This window comes from Ammospiza caudacuta, chromosome 7 (assembly GCF_027887145.1).
Source record: "Ammospiza caudacuta isolate bAmmCau1 chromosome 7, bAmmCau1.pri, whole genome shotgun sequence".
Lineage (NCBI taxonomy): Eukaryota > Metazoa > Chordata > Aves > Passeriformes > Passerellidae > Ammospiza > Ammospiza caudacuta.
This window is the reverse complement of record NC_080599.1, coordinates 40,597,872-40,623,979: the sequence shown is the minus strand read 5'-3', so window position 1 is coordinate 40,623,979 and position 26,108 is coordinate 40,597,872. Positions and strand designations below refer to the sequence as shown.

The following is a 26,108-nucleotide window of genomic DNA, read 5'->3' as shown; positions in this document are numbered from 1 at the left end:
TTCTTTTGAAGCCTTCCTACCATAAACACTGTGGTGCTGCCAAGGGGCTTGAGAATCAGCATCGAGGGAGAAGGAGGAATAGAGGCTGCCGCCTCCTGATTGCAGAGCAGCCCAAGGTCTAAATGGCAACAAAACGTTATACATAATGTCTGATTCACTGTGTGGAGAATGTAAAGAATTGAGACCTCCCGACACAGTTTACATTGGCCCTTTTTATGACTAATTGTGCAGAAAATAGCTCTGCTTGTAGTGTGCATGGAAACAGTTCAGATTTCTGCTGTGTGTCAGCTAATGGCTAGCAAGGCTTTTTAGCACAACTTCAAAGGCCCTGGCAATGGAGGTCCTTTGTGAGGGAATTATCTCCTGCTCCTTTGTACCCCGTTATCCTTCTAAGCCGTGGAACAAAGAATTGCGAAAAGAATAGACAAAGTAATTTGTAGTAGATCTCTAAACCTAGATAAAGTACATAACATTTGCTTAAAAACATTTTTTCTGCTTCTGTCATCAAAACGTGGTTATAATTTTTCTGTGTAGGAACACCCAAGTTCATCTAACTTTTGAGGGATGCAACCTGATGCTTAGGTCATTGATGAGGGTCACTAGGATGTCTGAAATGGAAAAGGAGAGCTTTAGTTTATGTGGTCAATTAGGAAATACATGGCTGTCAAGAGCTGGCTGAGAGGTATCTTTCTCTCTGCCTCAGGATATTCCATAAGAAAGGAAGAAAGTGCATTCTTTCAGCAGTGTGTTTCTGCATCAACGTGCTTTAAGGAAACCACGTATATTTCATGTATTTTTTTACATGTTTTTTAGTAAAAAAAACCCTAATTGATGGTTTATTCTTTCTTTCTACCAGTGAAAAATGAAACCTTGGGGAGATAAGGAAACACATTACATGGATCTGCTTTCTGTAGTCCAAAACACAGTTCTTAATTAAAAATAAAAGAGCAAACCAGGAATGGAAGATCTATGATTAATGTTAGCAGCCATGGCGTATAACGTGTTCCTCCACTGTCTCCAGATCCTTGTCTCAAAAAAACGAGATGTGAGTGAAAGGAGGATAATCTTGGCCTCATCAAATTTAGTAAGAAACCCTCTCTTAAGTGCAGCAACCACACTGACCACTCTACTGTGTTTGTGTTTGTGTTTAAACTACAAAATTACTGTGTTTAGCACTGGGTCTTGTCCTCAAGCAAATCCCATTAGTATCTCCTTATCCTCAGAGGGTGGAAGGATTGCATCCACACCTGGGCAATTTTAATCTTAAACTGTTAGGAGTGGCTGCTCTGCATGTCTCCGTGCCCAAGTACACACTTTCTCTTCAGGTCCCTATGTAGAAAATCTTTTATGTCTGCTTTCTCTCCTTTTCCACTTCCATGGATTTCCCAAGGCAGCTGATGTTCTGACCTCTTGGATCCAGTTTTCATCAGCTGTCAAGATAAATTTGGTTAATACTGCAGGAATGGTTTATTCAGGTTTAGACTGAAGAGGGAATAGTGATGGAAATGCAAGATCATTCCCTTTGCCTCTCTAGCCTGTCTGATAAATCTCTAGATGCACTAAATTTTCGGTAGTTACACACTCTTGAGGTTTTTCCCAGGCCAGGAAGAGAAATTTTTAAAATATTTAAGCAGAAGCATACATGCACATACACATATATATATAAAGATAATTTATTTCATATCTATAAATAAAAATTAAATCCAGTGATGTTATAAAGAATATGACAGTTACTGCATACTCTATTTGCACATATGAGCAGCCAGAGGCAGCAATTTGATGTTTTTCACTGATGCTGAGCTTAATTGTCTCTGATTGAGCTTAATTTTCTCTGATTTTATTTTCATCACATGGGCTGTCAAAGTATTCTGTTGTTGTTAATATTTAACAAGTGAGTCCTTATCTCAAGTTGTGTGTGGCTAGGGAGAGTTAATTTGTATAAGATATTTCTCACATAGAAGTTTTTCCTGGATTTTAAAACTGGAAAGGATAATTATTATGGACTTCACAGCAGGAGGCAGGCCAAGACAATTCTTCCAGGAATTCTTTAACCTTTCATGTTACATTACCTACCTGCATTGGACCTCTCCAGTGCCACCTTTTTCCTTTAAACTTTCTCTTCCACATCTCTGATCCTGAGGAACTCCTTGCCATGGGATCACATGAATCACTGTTGGGAAATGTCTGTGTTGGGTGGATTCAAAAACACCTTAATATGTGAAGTCTGACTGGACAGAAGACAAATAGAAGTCAGAAATCTTCAATCAGGTGGAGAGGATGCATTTACAGGGCAAGCTGGGGATGAGATGGGTGGTAACTTACCCAGATGTACGTGGGATAATACAAACAGGTAAATTTTAAGCAGAGTCTAAAGGTAAAGTTTTGCAAAGACTTGCTCATGCCATTTCTTAGTAGTTGTTAAAGTTTCAGGCTCTGTTGATGTATGTGGAATGGAGAATTATTTGGGGGCCAGCTCAAAGTTGGATTTTGGTTTTGATTTTTTTATTTCTTTTTACTTCTGTTCTCTTGGTTGAACGGGAGCATTGAAAATATTTTAGTATATGTTGGATTGTGGACATACAATGAAATAATTATTATGTTTGCATGTATATTTGTAATTAAGATTTAATTTATTTGGGAATCTGAATCTGAGGGGTTTTTAATGGAAGCTAGCATTCCTTCCAGTTAGGAAAGGCAGAATTAAAAGAACAAACCCTGTTGCCATGCTGCCCAGCAGATCACCAGTCCCAGCAGCTGGCAGCTTTCAGCATGGCATACACACAGGGGGCAGGAATGGGAAGTCCAGGAAGTGCCATCTTTTGGTCTTCATCCATCATTTGAAGGGACTTGCAGGCTCTGCTGAGGAGCGGACATTGTTGACCAACCTACCATTGTGTGGATGAGGAGTCAGAGCTTTTGCATAGTTACTTTTTTCCCTGAGTTTAAAAGAGTTAAAATTGGTTTCTCTTATGCTGTCATCTTGTCAAAGATTTGCTGGAATCAGGACAATTATTTACATTAAGAAATCTTTTGGCATTTCAGACTCTGGCTCAGGGAAAATAAAGTGGACTCGGAAACATCTCGGACTCTGATACCTTTGACTTTGGTTCCTCAGTGTCACTTTGCCAGTGACAGAATGGAGACCTTTGTTTGCCTTGGCCGCTGCATAAAAAAACAGGATATGATCAAATCCAGTTAATCATTCACAAATGTCTCATTTCTTGAATCTCTGAGGGTGTATAACACATTTTTGGGACTGTTCTTTGCTGCTTTGGCTTTTGTTATAAGTAAGTTAGAAAGGGGAAAATCAAATTTTGAGTTTTCTTAAAAGGAAGTGGAGGAATCCTGGAACACACTAGGGCTCTGCAAATGTACATTTAATCATTTAAAGAAATGTCTTTTGGCTAAAAGTTCTTACCAGCGCTTGCGAGTTGCACTCAAAGCCATGCAGCTACATCGTTCCAACAACTGAGGCGAGTTAGCGCCCTTGTTGGCAGCAGGAGCAGAGGGATGCAGGCTGAGCAGATCCTGGGGCTGAATGCTCTCAAATTCATCAGGACTTTGTGCAGGGTGGGCGAAGAATCCTAGGGGTGACTCTGCTGGTGGCTGCACCAGCTCCTTGCACAGCGGTGTCCTTGGAGGGGGGCTCAGGCACCTCTTGCCTGCCCTGGATTTTTCAGTGCAGTTTGGCTCTGCTGTGGAGCCAGGCAGTCAGAAATGTCTCCTGCAAACACTTTGACTGTGCTTCAGGCAAGCACACGCTCTCCAAGCAGCAGCAGCAAACCAGAGGAGTGAGTTCTTACTCCCCACAGCGTGGTGGAACTCCCTCCTCTGAGATGCCACAAGCACAGGGAGGCTTGGGCACATTCCTGGTGAATTGGTCTGTTCAGAGCTGGCAGTGAGGTGCAGTGACCTGGCTGTAAATGGGGGTCACCCAGCCCTGCAGAGCTGGAAGTTAATGGATATAATGGAAGAGGATTGTTCTGTTCTTCCTCCATGTCACTCATGGCTGCAGTTGGAGACAGGTTACAGTGCTATGTGGATTTTAATAAATCTGTTTGTGGACTTTTTGCTGCCTTTATATATCCAACCCATCCTGCAGACAGTGTGGGACTCTGACAATAAGTTGAAAGCTTTGGCTGGATTACACTCCCTTATTGAGTCTGTCCCCAAAGCCCTTTGAGGGCTCCCATTGACTCTGTGGGATTTGGTTCAGATTTCAAGTATATGGGACCCCCTTAAGTAAACTCTTTCAAGGCCTGTACACACTGCAATACTTACTGGGCTCCTTGTTACTTCTGTGAATAGGAATGTGACCTTTACACTTCCAACAAAGAGCCCTGAATTACAGGACTAAATCTTTGTGTTTTGGGAGAGATAGGGTTACCATCCCAGCTCCTCCCAGCCCCACTGTGCAGGTGGCTGAATGGCTGATGAGGCAGTTCCTGAATCACTGTGGTTTTAGTCAGACAAGTACTGAATGTGCATTACAGCAGCCTGAGTCTCTTCATTAGCAGATGTCCATGAGTAGTGATGGTCAGGGTTGTAAGTTGTTCCATTTCACGAGTCAAAGCCCTAGTAATATGCTTTTGCCACTGCAGGGTCATTCTGATCTCCATTGGAGTTTTGGAAATTTATTTAATCAGTGTGCATCCTAAAAATGGTCACAGTGGAAGGCAAGACTAGCAACCCATCTAGGTTCCCTATTAGCCACCCAGTCCCTTGGCCCTGTGAGGGGAGGGAGGGATAAACGAGATGGAAGAAGAAAGTGTTTGGGCTGTATGCTGTCCCTTTCTCTGACCTAGTTTTTGGTACCCTTGACTCCCAAAGCTGCTGTTCCAACAGGAGAAACGCAAGCGAGTGAGAGTAGTAGTTTGATTGACAGTGCTATTTTCTACCTGTATTTTAGGTCACTTCCTGGGTAACAACACTGTGATTGATGTACTGAGACAAGCAGGATTTGAAGTGGAGCACACCCCTCCTGGACAACCAATTGGAAAGTAAGCAGCTGCCCACAGATTATTAATCACTTTCTCTCCTTTTTTCTCTCCCTTTTTCTGTGACTAAGCAAGATTATTGCATTAGTATAGGAGGTGGGTGAGGAACCTCCCTTTCCCACCCAATTTCCAGACAAAAAGTGCATTGTAAAGCATCCATTGTGTGAGTTTGGGAACATATGGAGCCTGAATGGCTGGTGTTTTTGTGGGTTTTTTCCACTTGGGGACATTATTTATATCACAGCTGCTTCATTATACCAGCTCAGAAGTGCCATGGTTTCTTTAAAGAAACATTTCATTCAGCTCATTTTCCCCCAGAGCTGTTTTTCCTTTTGCTCTCCGTGGGGTTTTTGTTGCTTCTCCATTGCAGACCTCTCTGTCAGGCTGCTGTTCTTGAGGTGGAATTTCAGTTTTTCCTGAAGGACCACATTTTATGTAGCAGATGCATCATTGAAAGTGTGTTGGGCAGGTAGAGAGCAGTTCAGTATTCCCTGAGCTTCTCCATATATCTGGTCAGGTAAAGCAGGCAAGAAGGACTGATCAATAGGCTCTTGACAATCTTCATTAGTATAAGATAAAACATGGCACAAAATTGTCCTTAGCTGGTGAAACAGACTTTATTCATCCTGTAGACTTTTCTTTTTCCTGGCCATTTAGATGAGGTCTCTGTCTGAAGAAATCACAGACAATAAAACCATGAGGGCTGGTGAGAGACCATCTAGCTTTGCAAAATCAGCCTTTCCCTTACATTCTGCAGATAAAATTTGTCCAAGGCTACTCTGTCGTAGGATTGTTATCCTCATTAGGAGAAAGTGTTAGCAGCATGCTCCTGTCTCTGGTGGGCAGACATGACATGGTCCAAAACCGAGGTGAGTCTCAATGAGGAGGATTAATGGCAGAGGTAGCAGACCATGTCTGAAAAAGCTGTGTGTAATCTAGTTGGAAAATCTGGCTGATCTAACCTTGTTTGGAAAACATCCGCAGTGATTCATATAGAATATAATATGGCTCAACTGTACATAAGTGTTCTTTGACAGAGCATTTATCCAAAATGCTTCTTCGAATCTGTTGAGCAATAAAAGCATCATCTTAAATAACAATGGGGGAAAGAGGAAGAAAAGGCTGTTAAACACAACCAGTAAGAGCATATATTCAGAGGAGATTTAAGAAGCACTTTGGCAGGAGGAGAAAAGTCAACATGGTGCAGGGAAGAGCAGTAAACACTGTAGCAGTCTGGAGCTGGACATTTTTTTACTAAAACCAACCAAAAAAAAAAAAAAAAGTTAAACAGAAAAACCAAGCAAACTACAGCAGAACAGCCGAGGTGTACCATTCCTAGGTTTCTGACAAAGAAACTTTCCACTCAGGGAAGCAGACACTTTGTTCAGCAATTTTCATTTAGTTGAAAGTATCATCTTCCCATGAAAAGTGTTTCAACTGGAAATTGTGAAACTATTAATTTATTGGCTGTTGCTAGCCCTTGAGAAGAACTAAAGATGCAGTAGTGTGAGAGAAGTCCAAGAATAGTCTCTGCTCTCTGGTGTTAGGCTATGTCTGTACACATCATCACAGACTTGAAATAAAGGATGGGGCAGGAAACTTGACTCAAAGCCAGTGCTTAATGTTGACTTATTTGCAGAGTGGGGCACCTCTATGTGCTCATTCCCCTACCCTGGCAGCAGTGTCTCCTGTTTATGATGTCTTCCCTAAAATTCTCAATTCCTGGGGGAAATGGCCAGGAAAGCAAGAGGGCTTGGACTCTGCCTAGATCGATGTGTGTGTCCTCAGCTAAATGGTCCCACACTGGGTAACTTCTGTTCTGTTCTGTAACTTTTGTGTTGGGCAGGTTTGCCTGGACTAGAACCCTTATTCCAGCGGGGTCTGCTCTGAACATTGAACATACAAAACTTTATTAAAGGGTAAATGGTTGTGCAGGAATACTGGGTAGAGTCAAGAGAGAACACATGGTTGCCCCCCATAAGGATCTGTGAGTTTTCCTGTGGTCTGATCATAAGGTAGATCTGCCAGTTCTAGATGATAATAAAGAAATAAAAATAAATTGCATGGCAAAAAAGTCCAAAGTTGCCACTAGACTGAATTAATCAAGGTGCAGAAACAGCAGAAAACTATAGAAATTGTGAATAAAGAGCATTTAAATATATTCACAAGAAACAGCTTTTTGCCTTTAGAAGAAAAAAAGACTCTCAAAAATGCACATCAAGGACTGTACTGTCATTTTCCTGTAACTGGGGCTGTAGCTATCAGAAGTTCTTGGGGCTCCCCCTTAGAAATGAGGAGGCTGCTGCAAACCATTTTGTGTCTTTTTTTACAGAATAGTTTGTATTTTATGATTTCTGGGTGAGCTCCAAAAGACAGTCTAGCCAAACAGAGTACCACATCACAATAGCACGACAACTTAATAGTTGTTGTGTTGTTTATGTTTATGTTATATTGTCACATTGCTGTAATTAAGTGTCTTAAGGAACTTTGCATTTTTGTCTAGCCTTCCTTTTTTCACTCTTCTCTTTCATTTTGAAAAGATTAAATAAAAACAACTGAAAGCTCAGAAGAGGAACCATTTTGCTATAGTGAGTGTAGTAACAAAATATATACATCGAATAAACAAATAGAGGCACAACAAATTTTGAGCTGCTTGCAAAGCAGAAATTGTTTTGTGGGTTACAGAGGTTGCAGAGATGGAGATGTTTTCATCTTGGTTCTTGTGGAGCCATACATGAAGACGTATTTCTCTGTGCTCAAGCCCAAAAGAGAAATTTCTGCTTTACTTCCAAATAAGTTGTATAAGGGAGTCAAGCCCACTTCATTGCATTCTGGCATTGACAATTGAAAAATTGGATAGTGTTCAAGGAAGATCAGCTGGATTCTAATGTGGAGTTTGGGGGGGTGGACAGCACATGGAAAAAATGCAAGGGTTGGAAAAAAAACTGAAGCAGCTGCAAGCTTATGTTTTAGCTAAGGGAATTCAAAAAAAGGGTTGTGGACAGACCATGCAGAAGAATGAAGAGGAACAGTTCGAGCTGGCACATAGAAGTGTTTGGAAGTATATCAGATTGAATTTGAGGGTGCTTTTGGATGAATATCAATGACTCGACAGTGATTTGCAGGACAATTTCTCTCAGGTTAAGAAGCCCCCTTATATGAAAGTAACTTTAGCAAAACACTCAGGCTATGTCCAACTTACTACCAGTACTGTCTTGCCAAAAAAGCAAATGATCATTTTCTTTAATCTCTCTGTTCCCAGAACTGTATGATTATTACTATTATTGACATGATTAGTAATCTGATCTTTATTGTTCAATAATATTGTTGATCTTTACTGTTCAACAATAATTCAGCAGCATTACCATAAATAGGTGGAGTATAGTCTGGTATGATGTTTAAACCCTGCCGTCCATTTTGGTTTTAGAAAGGACAAGAGAATCCCTTTTGTAGAAAATAACTAGCACTGTTCTTATGTATCAGAAAAAGAAAAGCCTTGGGAAGTGTGAAGCAGGACAAACACCAAACCTGTTTATGCTTTCAGTTGCATACTGACTGGGTAAAGCCAGAAGATTGTTGGCTTCCTCTGTCCAAAATGCTAAGCATGGCTTGTGAAATGGCTGCTCTTTAAGCCAACCAAACTGAATAGCTAGAGTCTCACATTTCTGTTGTTTAGTGACAAGCACAAATTTGAGCCAAATCCTCCCCTTCCTAAGGTAGTGGGGAGAAATAAAGTGAGATATTGTCTGGCTGGAAGAAATAGCTATGACATAGAGGGGTCTGATGGCTCCAGAATCAGGGAACTTACAAAGAAAAGTTTATATTAAGTACATTTAGCTGGTGTGGAGCTATTTGGGAATTCTTACTGACTGGCTTTCTGAAATCTCCTGGCTCCTCCATTGATGTGCCTGATGGCCCAGTGTTGACCTTCCTGTGCCTCTTCCAGAATTCCACCAGCTGACTATTGAAAACACCTTCTTTAAAGCTCAATCCCTTTCTGTGAAAGAAACCCTGTTCTATTCATCATGCAGAACAATGCCATAAATTCTTGAGAACTTATTCTCACACTGGCTTAATTTGTTCATTTTGCTGCCTGAGGGATGTGTCCTGAATCTGTTTGCGTGACAGCCTTCAGCAGCATTCATTCTTGTTTTGCTGGCTGTCATCCTTGTCCCCAGATACAGGCATTGGAAAATTAGTGACTGAATCAATATCTCATTGCTTTGCCCTGAGATAAGAAAGGCAAGTTTGTTTTGGTTGTTGAGGTTTTTTTGTTTGTTTTTTTGGTTTTTTGTGTGGAGTTCTGCCAACTGGCTGTCCCTGCTCCTCTCTGTCTTCAGAAAACAGAGCTGCATGCTTGGAGTGGGAAAGAGGAGATGGGAGAAAGTCTCCCCTTAGATGGATTCCAGTGGCTTGAGCAGATAAAGGGCCACAGCTGCTTCACATTTAACTGGAAACAGCCAAAATGCAAGATCAATCCAGGAAGCACCTGTGTCCATGATGACTCTATTGTTGCTGGGTTCTCAGAATCAGCTCTGACCTTCTGCCATGTGCCAAGCCTGGATGTGCTGCACACCATCCTCTTGGCCAGAAGAGCATGCAGCAGTGCTCATTTTTATCAGGCTGCTCTCTCTGAGGATGGGATCACTGCTGCCTTCTTTCAGAATCAGAAAATTCAGGATGAATTGAAGAATTCAGCACAAGTTTTTAAGTCTGTTTATCTGAGAGTTGGAGAGTTTATTGTAAACTTTCAGAGTTCTGTTGGAGAAATTAATTACCCTTGCTCCTTCTGTTTGCACTTCCTGTCCCTGTTGAAGCAATGTGTCTTTGCTGTTGTAGCTTACTCCTGTCCTTCTGTCTGAAGCAAAGAGCTTCCTCCCTCCCTTCTCAATAGCATCCTACAGGTGTGACCCTGGCTCTGCTACTCATTGTTATCTCAGGATGGGAGTCCCTGCTCCCCAGGGAATGCTCTCTCCTTCCCCATGGGCTGAAAGCACACTCCATCCACACAGTGATGCAGCCATTTCACTCCATCAGGATCCCTAACCCTCTCAAGGTGATGGACAGAATTGGGACAAATATTTGACATAACATTTCCCAAAGCCCCAGTTTGGTAAACACAGTTTCAGGAGATCTTAGAAAATTACAGATGCCTTCAGAACTCTCAGGAATCTCCAAGTACTTGCCAAGTTCCTTGGGATACCTATACAGCTTCAGCTTTCTGGAGCCTGCTAGTCAGGGTTGCTCCACTCTGCATAGCTGTTAATTTTTGGGATGTGTTAGGGAGAAAGTTAAAGTTGTTGTGAAATTTAGAAAATACACAAGTGGGAAAAAAAATTACAAGAGCTGTGACACTTGAATTGGAAATAGCTGAATTAATTGAGGAAAAAGAACTGAGAAAGGTAGACTCTTGATCCCATCTCTTCTGATACAGGGGGAAATGTACCCCTTTTTTATGTGAGTGGAATAATCTCCCCATTGGGATGTGGCAGTTCTTCTTAAACCTCTTGTAAACCTTTGGATCTTTCACTCGATCTGAGCCTGAGGATCATACTCCCATCACTAGCTCACTTCCCTGAGAAGAAAAGTGAATCTATTATTCAGGGGGGTTCTCTGACAGCATAATTTACAGTAAGAGGTGCATAGGGATTAAATTGGGTTCATCTGCATGCATTGGTGAATTTATTGATTCATCTAACAATGGAAAATATGACCACTCAATGCTTAAAATACTTAGCCATGAAAATATGCACATTACATTTTCATGTTCCTGTGTGCCTTTAAAATATCTTCCTTTGCAATTTAATTGTCACTGTGTCTACCTTACAGCCACAAAACCTGAGCCAGCCAAAGTAACTCCTAGGGGGAAAAACATGGAAGAAGATCTCCAAAGCATGGTAGAGAAGCAAAGTCAACTTACAAATTCTCATCCATAGAAATTTAATTATCTTGTCACTTCCTGAGCTACACATTACTTAGGGACAGTGTATCTGCCTGTCCTTTAGGCCACTTTTAGACACTGAACACCTTCTGAGAGAATGGAATTTAGCAACTTGCTGCAAAAAAAAAATCTGGGAAAGAACAAGATAATTCATGGTGTTGGAGTAAGAATACAGAACAGAACTTTGCAGGAATTTCATGCTTGACTAGTTCTCCCAGTGGGACATTCACTTTGCTGTATAATCAGATTTTATCCTCAGTAAAATTTCTGGTTTCTTTTGAAAAAATTGTTTCATATTCCATATAATTCTGTTCCTTGGGAAGGGGGCCTTTGGGGAAACCTGGGCTTGCTTCTTTTTGCTCCAGGGCAGCTTGCTCGCTGAGCTGTCCTGAAGCCAGTGCTAAGGTTTCTAGGGTTTTTTGCTGATCTGCAGCCTATCAAGTTTAGGAGATCTGTATCTCATACTCCATAAACTCTCTAATAGTAAACTTACAGAGCCTTGGAGACTTCAAAAGTTCAGAGCTAGTTCTTACCTTATTTCCTAGCCAAATTTCAGCGTTCTTGTTTCCACAGGAGAAGCTGATTTTTCATCTTCTTTCTGCTTCCAGCCAATTCTAACACAGATCTTTTCACCTCAGGTCATGAGTATGAGATGAAAATTTTGGTTTATAGTTATTAGAGATAAAGCTGATCCAACTTGCACTGAAGTTGTTGGCTTCCATCAGTGCCAGTAGCTTTTAGAGGTCATTGTTAATATGAGATGGTTGCTGATCCTCTCCCATCTTCGGTTGTGAGGAGCCATGAGGGAACTGGTGGAAAATTCAGAGTATGTTCACACAGTTGTGCAGATGCCTTCTATAGTCCAAGTTAAAAGACTGGCTTTCCCAGAGCAGTGCTCATGGGTGTCTTCAGACAACTGCCCAGCTTGCTTGAGGAGGTGTCTGGCTGGTTTTAGGTGGCTAATGAAGCTTTAGATGGTTAGTCATTCTGTGAGATGTGTCACTAAGCTCATTTAAGCCTTTGGAAAAGCTGCACCATCCCCTCCCCAGTGTTGTATTGAAACAGTGAGGTTGTGTGACTTTGTTTGTGTATTCAGCCTGCACTTGTCCTGTGGATTGATGGCCTCCACCCCGAGTGACATCAATCTGGGCTGAAGTGCAGCTGCACTTTGTAACAGTTCAAGGGGCACAAAGGTATCAAGTGGTACTGTGTGCTTGGAAAGATGTCGTTTATCTGAGGAAGTTTGTGGTCTGTTTGCTGTCACTCTGTCTTTGCAGTGCCGACTTCCCTTACCTTCACTATCACATTGTCAGGCAAAGAGACCTGACACATTAGGACAGAGAGCTTTTCCACATCCAGAGCTGACTTCTTTCCTTCAGCAAGGGGTCTGTGGGCTGTGCTGCAATCGATAGAGCTGCTTGATTCAGCATGAGTGTAGTAATTTAGCTTTCAGGGAGCTCTTTGCAATGCACAGGTTCCTAAAAAAGTAACAGAAAGAAAGGAAGTCAATGACTTTTCTCACTGACACTTGCACCTAAGGTTCCTTCAATAACAGTTCCTTAGAAAAAAACAATCAAAGATGCAGTGTTCTACAGGGAATTTTGCTGAGAAGTAGGTGTTTCATCTTTCATGAGTGATCAGGTGTTCATAAGGACATTCCTTGGAGTTCAGATGGGGTTAGAAGCCCTCCAGAGCACTGTAATGTGACTGGTGGCATGACCAAATGACTTCCTGTGGGTGGATCTTTTTGTGGCAAGCTGTGAAATTTACTGAAACCTTTCTGCATTGCCGCCACAAGTAGAAAGTCACTCTAATGTACATATGGGGGGGGGGATGTTTGATTTTGTGTCATTTCTTGCCCATTTTTATACTAAATAGTCTCATTACTAACAATTCATGGTATCCCAGCCAAGCCAGGTGATTTCATGCTGGCCACAACCCCAGCTTTGGTTCCTAAATGACTGTGTATGTGTCCCTTTGGGAGAATTTGGTGAAGAGTCAGGCTGAGATCCATGTATATCAGCCTCCTCCAAGTTAGGTGCTAGTAGAAGGAGCAGGAATGCCAAAAAGAATAAGTTCTTATAACAGTAAATTAAGGATGGTGAATTTATGAAGCACTTGTCACAGTAAATGCCTTAGAAGCCAGAATGCATTTTTGTGTCATGATCATTGAATCATTTTTATGAGAAGTCAAAGAAAATTCATATGCAATCTGTAAAGTTTGTAAAGAGTTTAATTCATCCAGGAAATCATGTGTTGGGAATACAGTACCCAGATCCAGATCAGATATACTTCAGAGAAGCATTTAGGTTTTAAAATCCTTCCTCAAGCTAAGCTGATCTCCAGAGTCTTTGGAGTTTCACCCTTCTCTGGACCTCATGCTCCATGCAAGTGAACATCATGCCAATGTGTTTCCCATTTCCTGGGGATTAAACTGCTGTGTCTGATGACTCGGGACTTTCCAAGGAAGCAGCTCAGTCACTCATTCTGTCTGAAGTGGCCTCAGGTACCTCAGAGGACATGTTTTCTCTTCCACAGATTCATGATTTCAGAGTAGAAGATCAGCTCTCTCTCTTTTCTTTTCTTCCCACAAAGTTAATTAATAATAAAAATTTCTATTAGTGAGTGTTGAAAGATTTTAGTTTCCCACCCATACTCCCAAATGCTCTGCATTCCAGGAAGAATGAAAAATGAACCTGTGAACAGAAACAGGAGGGAGGAAAAATGGATCAGATGCTGTAGATGGATGTAGGTACAGTTGCTGTCAAGTAATATGGTGGAAGAACATCCAGAATAAAAACAGTTTCTTCCAGTCATGATTGCTGAAAACACACCACTACAGTAATCCAGTTTTGGGATTCATAGGTGAAAATTTAGAAAGTTTGGGGCACAGGGAGTATCTGGCAGAAACTGAATTGTATGGGCCTCCCCACTGACCTCTTGCTAAGGTGGGCAGCTACATGTGATACAGTAATTCTGCCTGTGAAAACTGGATCTTCTGCCACTGTCAGAGGCTCTTGTTGGTCAGGAGAAGCACCTGGAGGATTCACCCCCTCATGGCCACTGTGGACCTTGCTATGCCCATCTGTCTGCCTCATGTAGCCCCACCATCGTACAGAATTTTTCAATTTACACCCACCATGTTCGTAACGTTTGTCACTTCAGCAAGAAAACAATTGCTTGTCACTTCAGCAAGAAAACATTTGGTCCTACTGGGAGCCAGAGTTGATAGAAGGACTAAATTTGGGATATTTCCCATTCCTATTGCTTTATGGAACATCAGAGCAGTTCACAATTCCATAGTGCCCCTCTCTGTTGGTGGCAGCTTGCAGAGGAAAAGACTCAATTTGGTGCTCTCATTTGTGAGAAAGAGCACAGTGAAGTCTTTCTCCATTGATTTCCAGTCAGCTCAGGAATAGTAACATTTTCCTGCTAACCTGTAGCGCTTCAGCAGCAAAGTCATAGACAGGCTCCAAGTGCTTTAGTGCCCAGTGCCTGTCTGGCAACTAGATTTGCATCTGCTGTCATATGACCCCAGCTTCACATTTCCACATTACTCCTGCAAAAATAAAGGTAGTCCCAGAAATTCCTCTGTTGGGACAGCACATCCCTGTTTATGTTTGAAGGATCGATACCAATCTGGAGTCCCCAGTGATCAAAGTGCACGTTCAGAGATGAGTCTTGTGTTGTGTTTGAAGTGAGCACGGCCCTTGGAAACAAGGATGAAGCAGGAATAAATCAGGATGAAGGATGTGGGGCATTACTTACTTTACATGAAATCCCTGCTGGAAAGACGTGGCTAGTGTTCCAAAGTTTTCCTTGGAGAGTGCTTGGAAGTTGCACACCAGCCTATTTGTGGAAAGCTGAACAGTTTCCTATTGTCTGTGATGTGAAACGCTTCCCAGATAAACACTTTTCCCCTCCACTGAAGAAAAACGATAAAGCCTCGGCAGAGTTGCTGGTTTCTGTTGGCATTTAGTCTGTTAAAGGCTATAGTTCATATCCATGCCAGAGTCATTAAGGAGAGGTTCCATTATTGAGTGAAACTGGGATAATCTTCAAGGATGTAATAATGTTGTGCGCCCACATCTTTGCGTCTCTGGGTTCATTATACCCCTGGAATGTAAATCCCAATCCACAGTGGATAAACATGGATCTCAAATAGTTTTGTGGTATTGTCTTCTCCTGATTTCTGAAAGGGAAAGAAAACATTGCTAGAAATAAACTCACTGGAGTTGTTTAGCCCAGAGAAGAGAAGGCTCAGAGGAGACCTTATTGCTTTCTACAGCTACCTGAAAGTGTTTTACTGAGGTGAGAGTTGGTCTGTTATCCCAAATTACAAGCAGTAGGAGAAAAAGAAAGGACGTCAAGTTGTGCCAGGAAGGTTTAGATTGGATATTAGGAAAAATTTCTTCACAGAAAGAGTTGCCATGCATTGGAACAGGATAGCAGGGAAGTGGGAGTGTCACCATCCCTAAAGGGATGTAAAGGGTGTGTACATGTGGCACTTGGGGACATGGTTTAGTGGTGAACATTGCTGTGCTGGGTTAATAGTTGGACTCAATGACCTCAAAGGTCTTTTCCAAACTAAACAATTCTGTGATTCTACAAAGAGAGCAGTAAATCTCTGCTGCTGTAGTGGGTTCAGGTTGTAACATTGCCTGCATTTGTGGCATTTTAAGTAATTTTAAGGAATTATTCCTGACACCCACAGAGTCAAGGCATCATATTCCATGACAAGGAAGATCCAGTAGTCCCTCCATGAACTTTGGAGAGAGAAAAAGCTGATTTTTGAAATCAGCAATGCTAAGAACCAAAGTTCTATAACACCTTGGGGTAATACTGATGCTGGTTTGGTCCAGGTCTATGGGTGGCTCTCCCTGTGCTTCCCTTGTCCTGGGAGGTCTGAAGGACCTCGTTGTGTCCCACCTCTGACTCCAGTTTGGTTTTGCTGGGTGCCCCCTCCTTCCTCCATGGTGCCTCCTAGGCTGAGGACCTTTCCCAGAAGCAGCGTGTGGTTCCACTTGTTGACTTACAGTCAGGGAATGCAGTGTAGATGAAGATTCACTTTTTGCCACCATTTTATCAAAACAAATCTTGCTTTTGAGTTTGTGACAAAGGAATCATCTTTCTTCCCTAGAGGAATGGGGTTTCTTGCTAATGTTAAATGGTAATTTTGCACTTGTATCAAATTTGTATGTAGATTAAGTTTTAGGTGGGAATTGCAGCTTCCGTTGACATTTAGCAGGCACTGAGGTTTTTAATCGTGAGGCAATTTTAGAAACATTTCCCTTAAGGAGAAAGGACATAGACTTGAAAGAAAGCAGAGGTAACAAGGGTTTGATTTGTTTGTTTCACAAATGCAGCTGTGAATTTAGCACAATTTCTATGTATTCAAGCATTCATACTGATTGCAGTCATTGCTAAATGGTCAGCAATTCCCACTCATGTCAGAGAAAGGCATCAATTGAAATCCACGGACAACCAGAAGTGGTTTAAATGAGGTGATGTAGCTGGAGATAGATTTTTTTTCCCCTTCTTCTTTAACTACTGGGATTCGCTGTTCCACTTGCTTCTTTCTTTATCTTTCCTGCCTTTCCAAGAAGCCCTGGTCAGTCTGTGAATAACAGACCTGATGAGGTCTAGGAGTCCTATAGGTTCAACTGTGGTGTATAGAAAAGGGCTTTTCACATAAATAAGGCCATACACTCTTTTTTGATCTTTGTGCTTTTTTGGTCTGTGTGCTACTTGGGATAATTCATTTCCAACTGGCTGTCAGATGAATTCTTACTAGAATAGGAAGGCAACAGAGGGACAGAGTAGCCTCCCCTTCTGCTCAGAATTGGTAGGCTTGTAGGGCAGTCCAAGCACTCAGTCTCATTGTAGAGAGGGACAGATGAGTCGTCCTGCAGTTTTAATTAAAACATCTCACGTGGGCATCATTTCAACAGCATTGACTTTCCTGCAGTTTGAGCTGTATTACAGCACCACCTCATGAGAAGCCCTAGTTTGGTCACTCTGTGCTCAGCTTTGTGTAGTGATAAGAAGCTAATGTGGCTGCTGGAACCTGTGCCAGATGCCAGGCATAGTTCTGGTGAGTCTCTGACGTCTGTTACACTTGTTATATTACATATTTTTCAATAGCTAGGCAGTGCTACAAGTACTCAGCTGTGATACCCCTCGGACAACTGGCACTTAGAGAAAGCATTTCAGGGCAAACAAACAAACAGATATGCACATATAGTGGAGGTAGGTGAGCCCCTAGAGCTCCTGTGCAGTGAGGTCTCCAACAGAGTTAAGGAGGGAGCCTGCGGGGGCTGTCACCTTTGTACTGGTTGTCATTGTCTCACACCCTTTGCCTGTCAGCTTGCTGAGATGGAGCTCTTTAATGACTGCATAATTTAATTCTGGGATTCTTAAGTGTACCAATAAAAATAATAATCATGCATAATTTAATTCTGGGATTCTTAAGTGCACCAATAAAAATAATAATCATAGACATTTCAGTGAAGGAGAGATATTTTCTGGAGTCAGTGCAAGTTTTCCTGTTTTAAGGAAGGAAGACCTGGAGCCTGTTCTTTGTAACTAGACAGTGAGATTTACCTGAGTTCATTAAAAATCAGTCTCTCCTATGGCCTCAGATATATCCTAAATATTCAAGGTCTGGTCTCATAAGTTTAAATTAGCAAACTCATAAAACCTTCTTTTCTTCCTTTAGGTTTCAGCAGAAATGTGCATGCTTTGTTAATGAAGAATTTTAGTGAAGGATGGCTTTGTCAGACAGAAAGAGTATTTGATACAAGCAGTTCCATCAGCATGACTTGATACAGAGAGGGAACCCTCTGTGACATGAGAATAATACATAGAGAGACATTATGTGAAGTCCATTAGCATTAGAGTTGACAGGACAGCATTAGACATTAAAGCAAGTGGGGTTTGGAGGGAGAACTCCAAACTTCGTCACGTTTCAAGGGCTCTGTCCATTACTGTGCAGTGAAAATGCCTGCAGACAGGCTGAAGTGTGGCCTGAATAGGGATTCTGACAACTGTCCTGTTCTTTTCTTGGAAACACTCAGGCACTGTGATATGGGCAAGGCCAATGGGCTCTAACAACATTTTGGAGAAAGTCAGAGTGTCTCTGTGTTCCTTTTTTTAGCTCAGCAGCCGTCAGTGGCTGAGCAGATCAGATGTTTTGCAGTGTTGGCTACAGAGAAGAAAAGTGGATTTAGTGTCACAGAATGTGGAGTCACTTGCAGACATGGTCTTCTCATGGCTCTTTGGTTCCACACTTACGGCTGCTGCTGGATTTAAGTGCTCTGTGTCTCTCTCCTTCTGGTGATAGCAGCTACTTAGGAGCCCATGTTATCTGTATCTTGCAATTGTAAGAGCCTCAACTGAGCAAGGTACTTCAGGAACACAAGTTGCTGTCCTTGCACAGATCTGTGATCCCCCAGTACCTCACTTCAGCCAGGACTCAACTTCCAGAGCATCAGAGGGAAGTGCAGGAAACAGGACCAGGCAAACAGTGAATAACCTGCCCTTAGTTTCAGTCTGAAGTCATTGAAAATGTTGTAGTCCCTCTAGCTAAGCATTTGTTGCCTTGCTCAGCTGTGTCTCTGTAGGGTTTTTATATTTGAGATATGATAGAGAATATGGGCTTCTGCAGATACATGTTGTCTCTGGAGGATCCAATAAAAAAGGGAAACTAATTCTCAGTGGAGACAATCTGGGAGCAGAACTCAATTTGGATTGTAAATGAGCAAGATATAAACAATTGTATATTAGCTGTAATTCTACTGTGGAATCAAATCTAGCAGCCCATTTGGGAGGTTTTTTTGTCAGTCAGCTTCTTAAAATTCATTGCAAACTCAGCAGTCAAAATTTTATTATAAGACAATAAAACATTTTGGTTAACTTCATGTAGCAAGCTTTTGGGCGCTGCATGGACATACAGAGTTGCAATTTGAATGTGAAGGCCTCTCTCTCCTCTGTGAAGGAGACTTCCAGGTGTCCCAGAACAGCTGCATGTCTCTGTGCTCCCATGTTGAACCAGGATGCCTGAGCAGGAAAAAGCTCATCTGGACCTATGGGATAGGGATTCTCTCCAAGGAGCTTTAAGTACCACTTCCATAAGACAGCAAGGCACCAGAAGTATCTATCTTGTGAATATTTTGCTTAAGCTGAACTACCCAGGCAGAAATAGCTTAGCACTAAATTGGTTTGGTGGTAATAAGACTGTGGAGATTTAGGGAATAGAGCCTGAGGTGAGGCTTGTCTACCATGAGCAAAGAAGGTTCTTATTTGCTATTTATGTGGAAAATGGAAATAAGACTGGAGGGTCAACCCATCCTTCCTCTGAGGGCACAGCCCATCCTCTGGGGCTGGAGCGTGCAGCTCTCAGAGTTTCCATGAAAGATTCATAAACAAAGGATTATTCAGTTCAAGAACTGAACCAAAAAATCAAAAAGGGAAAATAAGTTCAGAGCAATTTAAAATGGAACATTTTGAGGATGCTTTTGAAGGCAGGAATTGGGTTTTGTTGAGTTTTGTCATTTTTATATATTAGTTGGGTTTTTCTTTTTAATTGAGATCAATCTCTGAACAAAAAAGGGCACTTTGTAGCATGTAAGTCTTTGAAAACAGAAGACCAAAAAAATTAGAAGCTTTGTTCATAAAAGGCTGAAATGAAACATTTTGAATTTTCAGAAAGAATTCACATGAAAATGTGGAAATGACACGTTACAAATGTTACAGCTGCCCTCTTTTTTTCAACAAATTCAGCCTCTCAAGTGCAGAAAGTTTGCATTTCTTCTCCTGTGCCTTAGACCAGCTCCACTTCTAATGAAATAGAATAGATAAAAAAAGTTTTACTTATTCCTCTTAATTTATAGTTTCTGAAAGTGGGAAGGAAAACGTTGCAGTCTGTGTGAATATCTTCACATCACAGACTTTTCATTTCATTTATGCACAGATTTGTACATATATACATGTGTATACTGAGGACTAAATGTGCTTTCAAACTAAGGTTACAGTTCTTGAGCAACAGTGATTCTTCCCAGAGAAATAGTCTGACATGGATTCAGAGCACATCCAAGTTGGGGGTGGACTATAATCTAATTTAACTACTTAACCTAATTTAAGTGCTCATGAGATATAGTTGACTATGGTGCAAAAAAATGAAAAAACAACTTTGTTTCCAAGTTCTGTTAAGAAGTTTTAACTTTAGTGTACAGGCCTAAGGCAGCTACATCCTAAATAAAATAACCTCATTATAATTAAGCTGATCAGGTGAGAGAATAATCAGGGATTTCACAGGAGTAATCAGGGATTTCTCTTTTGCTGTCTCTTGAGCCCAATTCATCCTGAGTAATTTATAGCACTTAGCCTGAAGCAGCTCAGATAAAGTTTAAGTATGGGGAGAATCTAACTCTCTGATCTCTGCTTTGCACTTACTCTCTTTTACAGTAAAATATATTTATGCTTTTCATCTTGAAGGACATTATGTCCATGGTGTCACCTGGTTATGTGAGTGTGCTCTCAATCCACAGTTTTCATCACTGGAAGGAGGCTCTATGAGCAATGCAGGGTTGGGTTAGAATTTCTGCCTGATTTTCTGTTCTTTTGTTTGCTTCTCTCCCAAGAGCTTTGAAAGTCTGAGCTCCATCCTTGCGTGGAAGAGGGGAAAAAAGGCAAAACCCCTCGTGGGACAGGACATTGTGGTGTGGTGCCCATCTTGTGGGTGTGCACGACTCTGAGAGAGATGTGTAGGGAAAGCAGAGCCAGGAGCAGAGGTCTCTGTGGCCTGTGGTGAGGGGAGCAAGGGTGTGTGAAGGGGCTGACGAATTCCTGCCCTCACAAAGACAACCCAACTGGAATTTATGAGAATCCATCCACAATAAAACACTTCCAACTCACTGTCTGGCCATCAGCTGGCTGCATCCCAGGAACAGTGGCATGAGGATGAAGCTGCAGCATCGCACATTCCTTGCTATCACCGCAGCTTCTCTCTTGATGAAACAAAATCTCCCCTTGTCTGACAGTTCTGAGAACTGAAGCAAGAAAACCTCAGTGATGTTGCTGTGCTTGGAAGCCCGTGCAGAGCATGGCAATCTTCTGAGCAAAACTTTTCCATTGCTCGTGCTGCAAAGTCAGGATGCAAATAACAAATTGGCAGACTGGGATTTCAGAAGATTCTGCTCATATCTGAGGGAACAGAGAAGTTACCGCAAGATTGCTGAAAAAAATGAGATTGATGATTTCATTGTCTGGAAGATGTGTATCATTAGCAAAGGCATACAGCAAGGGCAAGTCCTTCCCTGGCCCTGTGGAAGCCCATGGGGAAGCTTGATGGGACTTAGTCCAAACGTTGCTGGTGTTACTCAGGCAGGTCAGGGGCAGAGGCATTACTGGGCTCTGCCCTGCCTGACCTGTGCAGTTTTAAGCCTGGGAATTTATGAAAACAATATATTGCAGGACATCATGGTGTTAATGTCATTTTTCTGACCAGATCCACTCAATAGCCCCAACAAATCCCAGTGATGAGTCAATTGTCAGTGGTCAGTGCCAGCACAGAGTGACACTGCAGACCACAAGGCAGAGAGAGGAATGCTGAGACAGCCTAATGGAGCATCCAGCTCAGTACAAACAACTTACATGTTTTGTTTTGTTCTTTTAATTCTTGGAAAGAATTAGAAAAGGATGGCAAATTTCACCAGAAGTGAAAGAAAACCACAGAGGTCTTTGTCTGTGGATTAAGTGTTTTCAAGAACCAGCAAGAATAAATGTTTTCCTGCTTTCACTGCTTTCTGTACCTTAGGACCAAGCCACATAGGATATTTGTTGAGACTCTGAGACTCCAACGTTTTCTTATTTGGACTTGGTTGTTTTAGCGTACTTGTTTTGCAGGACTGCACATCCTAGGGAAGGAAATTAAGGTCAGAGATGAGAAAAACCCACCTAAGGGCCTGAAATAATTTTCATTTTTCCAAGACCACCCTGTGTGGGAATGATACATTTAAAATGGGTGGAACCTCTAAGCCTGGAATTGTATCAAGTTATTCATGAAAAATCTCTGAGATCTTTGTGTGGACCAAGATATTTGGGTGGTACTTTCTCAATCTTTCTTCAGAAAAGGCACTGTGGCCTCACAAACTGAAAACTAGCCTTGCTTTTTTCCCTGACTTTAAAAATAACTATGTATCTTGAAAAGCTGTCTCAGCGGTAGTGAAGGAATGGAAAAAAAAGTCCATTATATCCCCATGGTTTCATACAGTGCAGCTGTGCTAACAGAGTGCACAGAGACTGAGACCAGGGGAAAGGCACGAAATAGTGCATGAAATGAGCAGTTGAATTTAACAGTAAAGCTTCACGTAATGCAGAGATCGATTGTCCAGGTATCCCATTGCAGATGGCAGGTTTTTGCCTTTATATTTTAGGAGGAAAATCCAGAATAAAAATTAATAAATAAATTCTAGCACTTTTTATTAATAATTTTTTTTACTGAAATAAATGAGGAAATTACTATCTTATGGGAAATCTTTCTTACATTAGATTAACATCTTCAATTATTCTTGCAATATATTTGGATTACATATCCCTATTCTGTTTTGATTTTCCTTCTGGCAGAATGTCTGTAGAATGAAAGTCCTATATGAAAAGAACCAGGTTTATAATGAATTAATAATATTTTTATAATATTTGTTGTTTATTTTTATTGTAATTATTATTTTTTATGTTAATATAGTATAATTATTGTAACTGGATTATTAAATCAGTTTAAAACTATCTTCCTTTTCTTTTAGAGGAGCAAACATGCATCAACATACAGCTTTCAAAAGTCTCTCTTAGGTCTTGGTGCAATTATTAGCAATTGCTAATAATTTAAAAAATATTTGTGCACGCATAATGGAATGAATATCAACCAAATGTAATATGCAGTTGCCACAGTGGCTCCATTCCCCCTGACTCAACTCTAACATGCTGGTGGTTAGTTTATAACCCTCTTTAGGTTACAGCATTTTAACGTTTCTCCAGTGTTTATTTATTCTCTTCCCAAAGAATGTTCTGAAATATCAAGTTTACAACCTGTGGCTCATGTGATGGTAGTGGAAACAATTAAGCAAGAAACTTTCAAAGCCACCACTGGGATTTTGATGCCCAAAGTCATTAATTTTAATAAGAAGGGAGCTGCCAGTCGTCTTAAGTGGTTTGTAAAATCTCAACCCATAAAAACACCTCTCTACTGGTTCCAGTTTACGGGGAGCTCAGAGCAAGGTAAACACATGTAAGAAAATAGTAGGTGTTAAAAGGTGGAAAGTACGTGTTCAGATATCCCTAAGACCACTCAAGGAATCAAAGAGCAGCCCCAGCCTGGAGCTGGCACACGGGGGCTGCTCCTGCCCGCAGCATCTCAGGGAGTTGCTGCCTGATCAGAGCGTGAGGCACAGAGAAGGAATTCAATGGAAACAGGAATCTTGGCTACAGCTCAGTTCCAGTGGCTTCCATTGGCCACCCATTGGTCTCTGCTGCCATCTCAGGACCCACAAGGTATCTGTAGGTGCTTGGTCCAGGTCCTTCCTACCTGCCTAAACTCTCCTGTCCAAGTTCACACTGTGTTATCCTCCAAGCTGCTAAATGGCTGAATTTGGATGTTGCTACTTCACTGATCCACCATCATGGTTGGATAAAAATTAGGAACTCTCTGCTGTGGCCTGAGAGACCCCCCCAGTACAAACCTGTGAGCGCCTCTTCATTTACGTGAGTCAGGAGATGGCTTTGCTTCAGCCATGAGCCTGTGCCATAGCTGAGGAACTCTTAAAGGCTTTGAAAAGCAGCAAGAACTCTCAAAGGAAACTGCAGTACTGGGGAACATTCACCCTCCACGTGAAACATGAAAGAACGTCTTAATGGGGAAAAAAATTTAGAACCGGGAGATCTATCTGTGGTATAAAATAGAGCATGGAGTGAGTATGAGTGAGTTTGGAAAGGACTCACTGGGAGTCTGAATGATTGAGAAAAGAAGGAAAAAAAGGTATTTTCTTGTGTGTTTTATTAAGAAAATCAACCACGGAGAATTTTAGAACTAGTTTTAGAAAACTTTCTTTTTCTCCTCTATCTGTTATATGATCTCTGAAGAACTTCATGAATGTTGGCTACAAGTGACAAGGTTACTGTAGTATTTGCCAGTGAGTCTTATAGTAACAATAATTAATTATCAGTAGATATTGGAAAGACTTTTGGATGAAACACAATGCAGTGGAAATAGAGGTGACCATCAAGACTGGTATTGTAACAGACTTCAAGAAAGTCAAAAAGAAAAAAAGCTTTCATTAGTAGTAGATGTGACTTTTTTGGAAGAGAACAAAATGTTCCATAAATGAAACATGTGGTTTCACTTGCGGCACATTTTGTACATTGTCACCAATGAAGTTTAGGATTTTTTATTACTTTTTCATTAAAATGTCTTACTGGTTTCACTCAGGAGGCAAAATTTTTCACGTGGCTTTAATTGTTTCTGTCATAAAAGTCATAGCATCCATGTAATAGAAATAGTTTTGCAGACCACAGCTTCATATTGCCTATTAATTCTCTCCCATTTTCTGTATGTACAACTCATTGGCCCATCCCAGGGACAGGAAAATTTCTTGCAATTAAGACTCAATATGAACTTCTACTGAAGTTAGGGGGGAAAAATAACTTCATGTCAGTCCTGGTTTATTAGTTTTTTGTTTCAGCTATCTTAGCTCACAATAAGTTCACATGGCTGCATACCAAAGGAGAGAGTTTATATTGACTTTCTTCTAAAATCAGTGAAACTCTAGAAGATGAAAATAAAAGGTCTTTTTCTGCATCATTCCAGTCATGTACAATAGGTGGTAATACTTCAGACAGGATTGAAGAGCTCTGGCAGAATTGTTTCAAGGAGGCTTTGAAAAGGTCATTTACCCCTTTTTTCTTCATTACCTGCTGGAGTTCAGGTCTCACATATCCTATCCCAGCTGCCAAGCTTCCATGCTTCTATCATCAGCCTAGGCTTCCTTCTTCCCAATCCTGACTGGATGAGGAGATATAATTCTTGTTGCAGTTAAAACAGTGACTTGTTTTCTGCACCCAAATCTAGGGGAGGGGGGAAACAAAAAAGAAAAAATAAAGAGATAATTTATTAATTTAAGATCCACTTCTCTTCAGGTATTTGTTTTTCTCAAAGACAGTAATTTGCCAGCTTGGAGCTAGTTTTGTCATTTGACCTTCAGCCCAGCAGGGGAGGCAACCCCTACCACAGACTCCAAGGCCTCTAAGCAATCATTAAAATGCCAGAAAACAGCAGTAGAGTATCTGTTGCCTTTTCCCCATTTTCCAGTTAAGTGTTTCTTTGAAAGCTTCTTATGAAATGCCAATGCTGTCTTTATTGCTGCCCCAGAGCAAAGCCTTGTGCACCTTCTCAGCAGTCAGGGACACCCACCAAGCAGTGCAGTCTTCTGCTTTCACTTTTGTTTTGGCACCCTTCCTCCTTTACTCATATTTAGATGTTATGTTTTGCAGTTCAAGAACAACAAAGACAAGCCCAGCCTTGGAGGGACTCTCAGTGACAGCCCTGCCCCCTGTCCAGCTTTCTGAGCAGGTCCCACTAGCATCTCCCTCCCTGAAGCCACAGCAGATGGATGAAGAAGACAGCCTGTCTCCTCACCTCCTGCTGCCCGACAGCATCAGCCAGCTGGAGGAGTTTGGCAGGCAGAAGAAATGGCACAAGAAGCAGCACAAGCACCATCGCCAGAGGCAGTTCAATGACCTCTGGGTTCGGATAGAAGACAGGTGAGTCATGACTGCTCTGGTCCCTGTCCTCTTCCTGCTGGCTCCTCACTCAGTGCTCTTTGCAGATCCCAGCTCTTGCTGATTAGACCATAGGGAGGGTCAGTCAAAGGCTAACTGGGAGACACAGGGAGTGAGATGATGTTTTTGTAGCCTAATGAAGAGCTAGGAGGAAAATAGGCATATTCATAGACATGTTTTTTCAAAAAGTAAAGAGGGAAAAAAGAGTTAGTGCTTAAAATATTTAAAATACACAAAAACAAAGATTTGTCAGATGGAAAAACAGGAAAAGAACAACAATAGAAAATACTCTGTGCTTGTTGTTTTGCTTCCAATAATTCTTTTCCTATCTGTACCAGCAG

General features: G+C 41.5%; 1 protein-coding gene across 1 annotated transcript in view; it reads left to right on the top strand.

The window, feature by feature from the left end:
* Positions 1-26,108, top strand: part of TRABD2B (TraB domain containing 2B) — a 258,754-nt gene that overhangs the window by 213,597 nt on the left and 19,049 nt on the right. The window contains exons 5-6 of the mRNA XM_058808918.1: positions 4,910-5,000; positions 25,480-25,749. Of these exons, the coding sequence (XP_058664901.1) occupies positions 4,910-5,000; positions 25,480-25,749 (361 nt within the window). The remainder of the gene's footprint in view (positions 1-4,909; positions 5,001-25,479; positions 25,750-26,108) is intronic.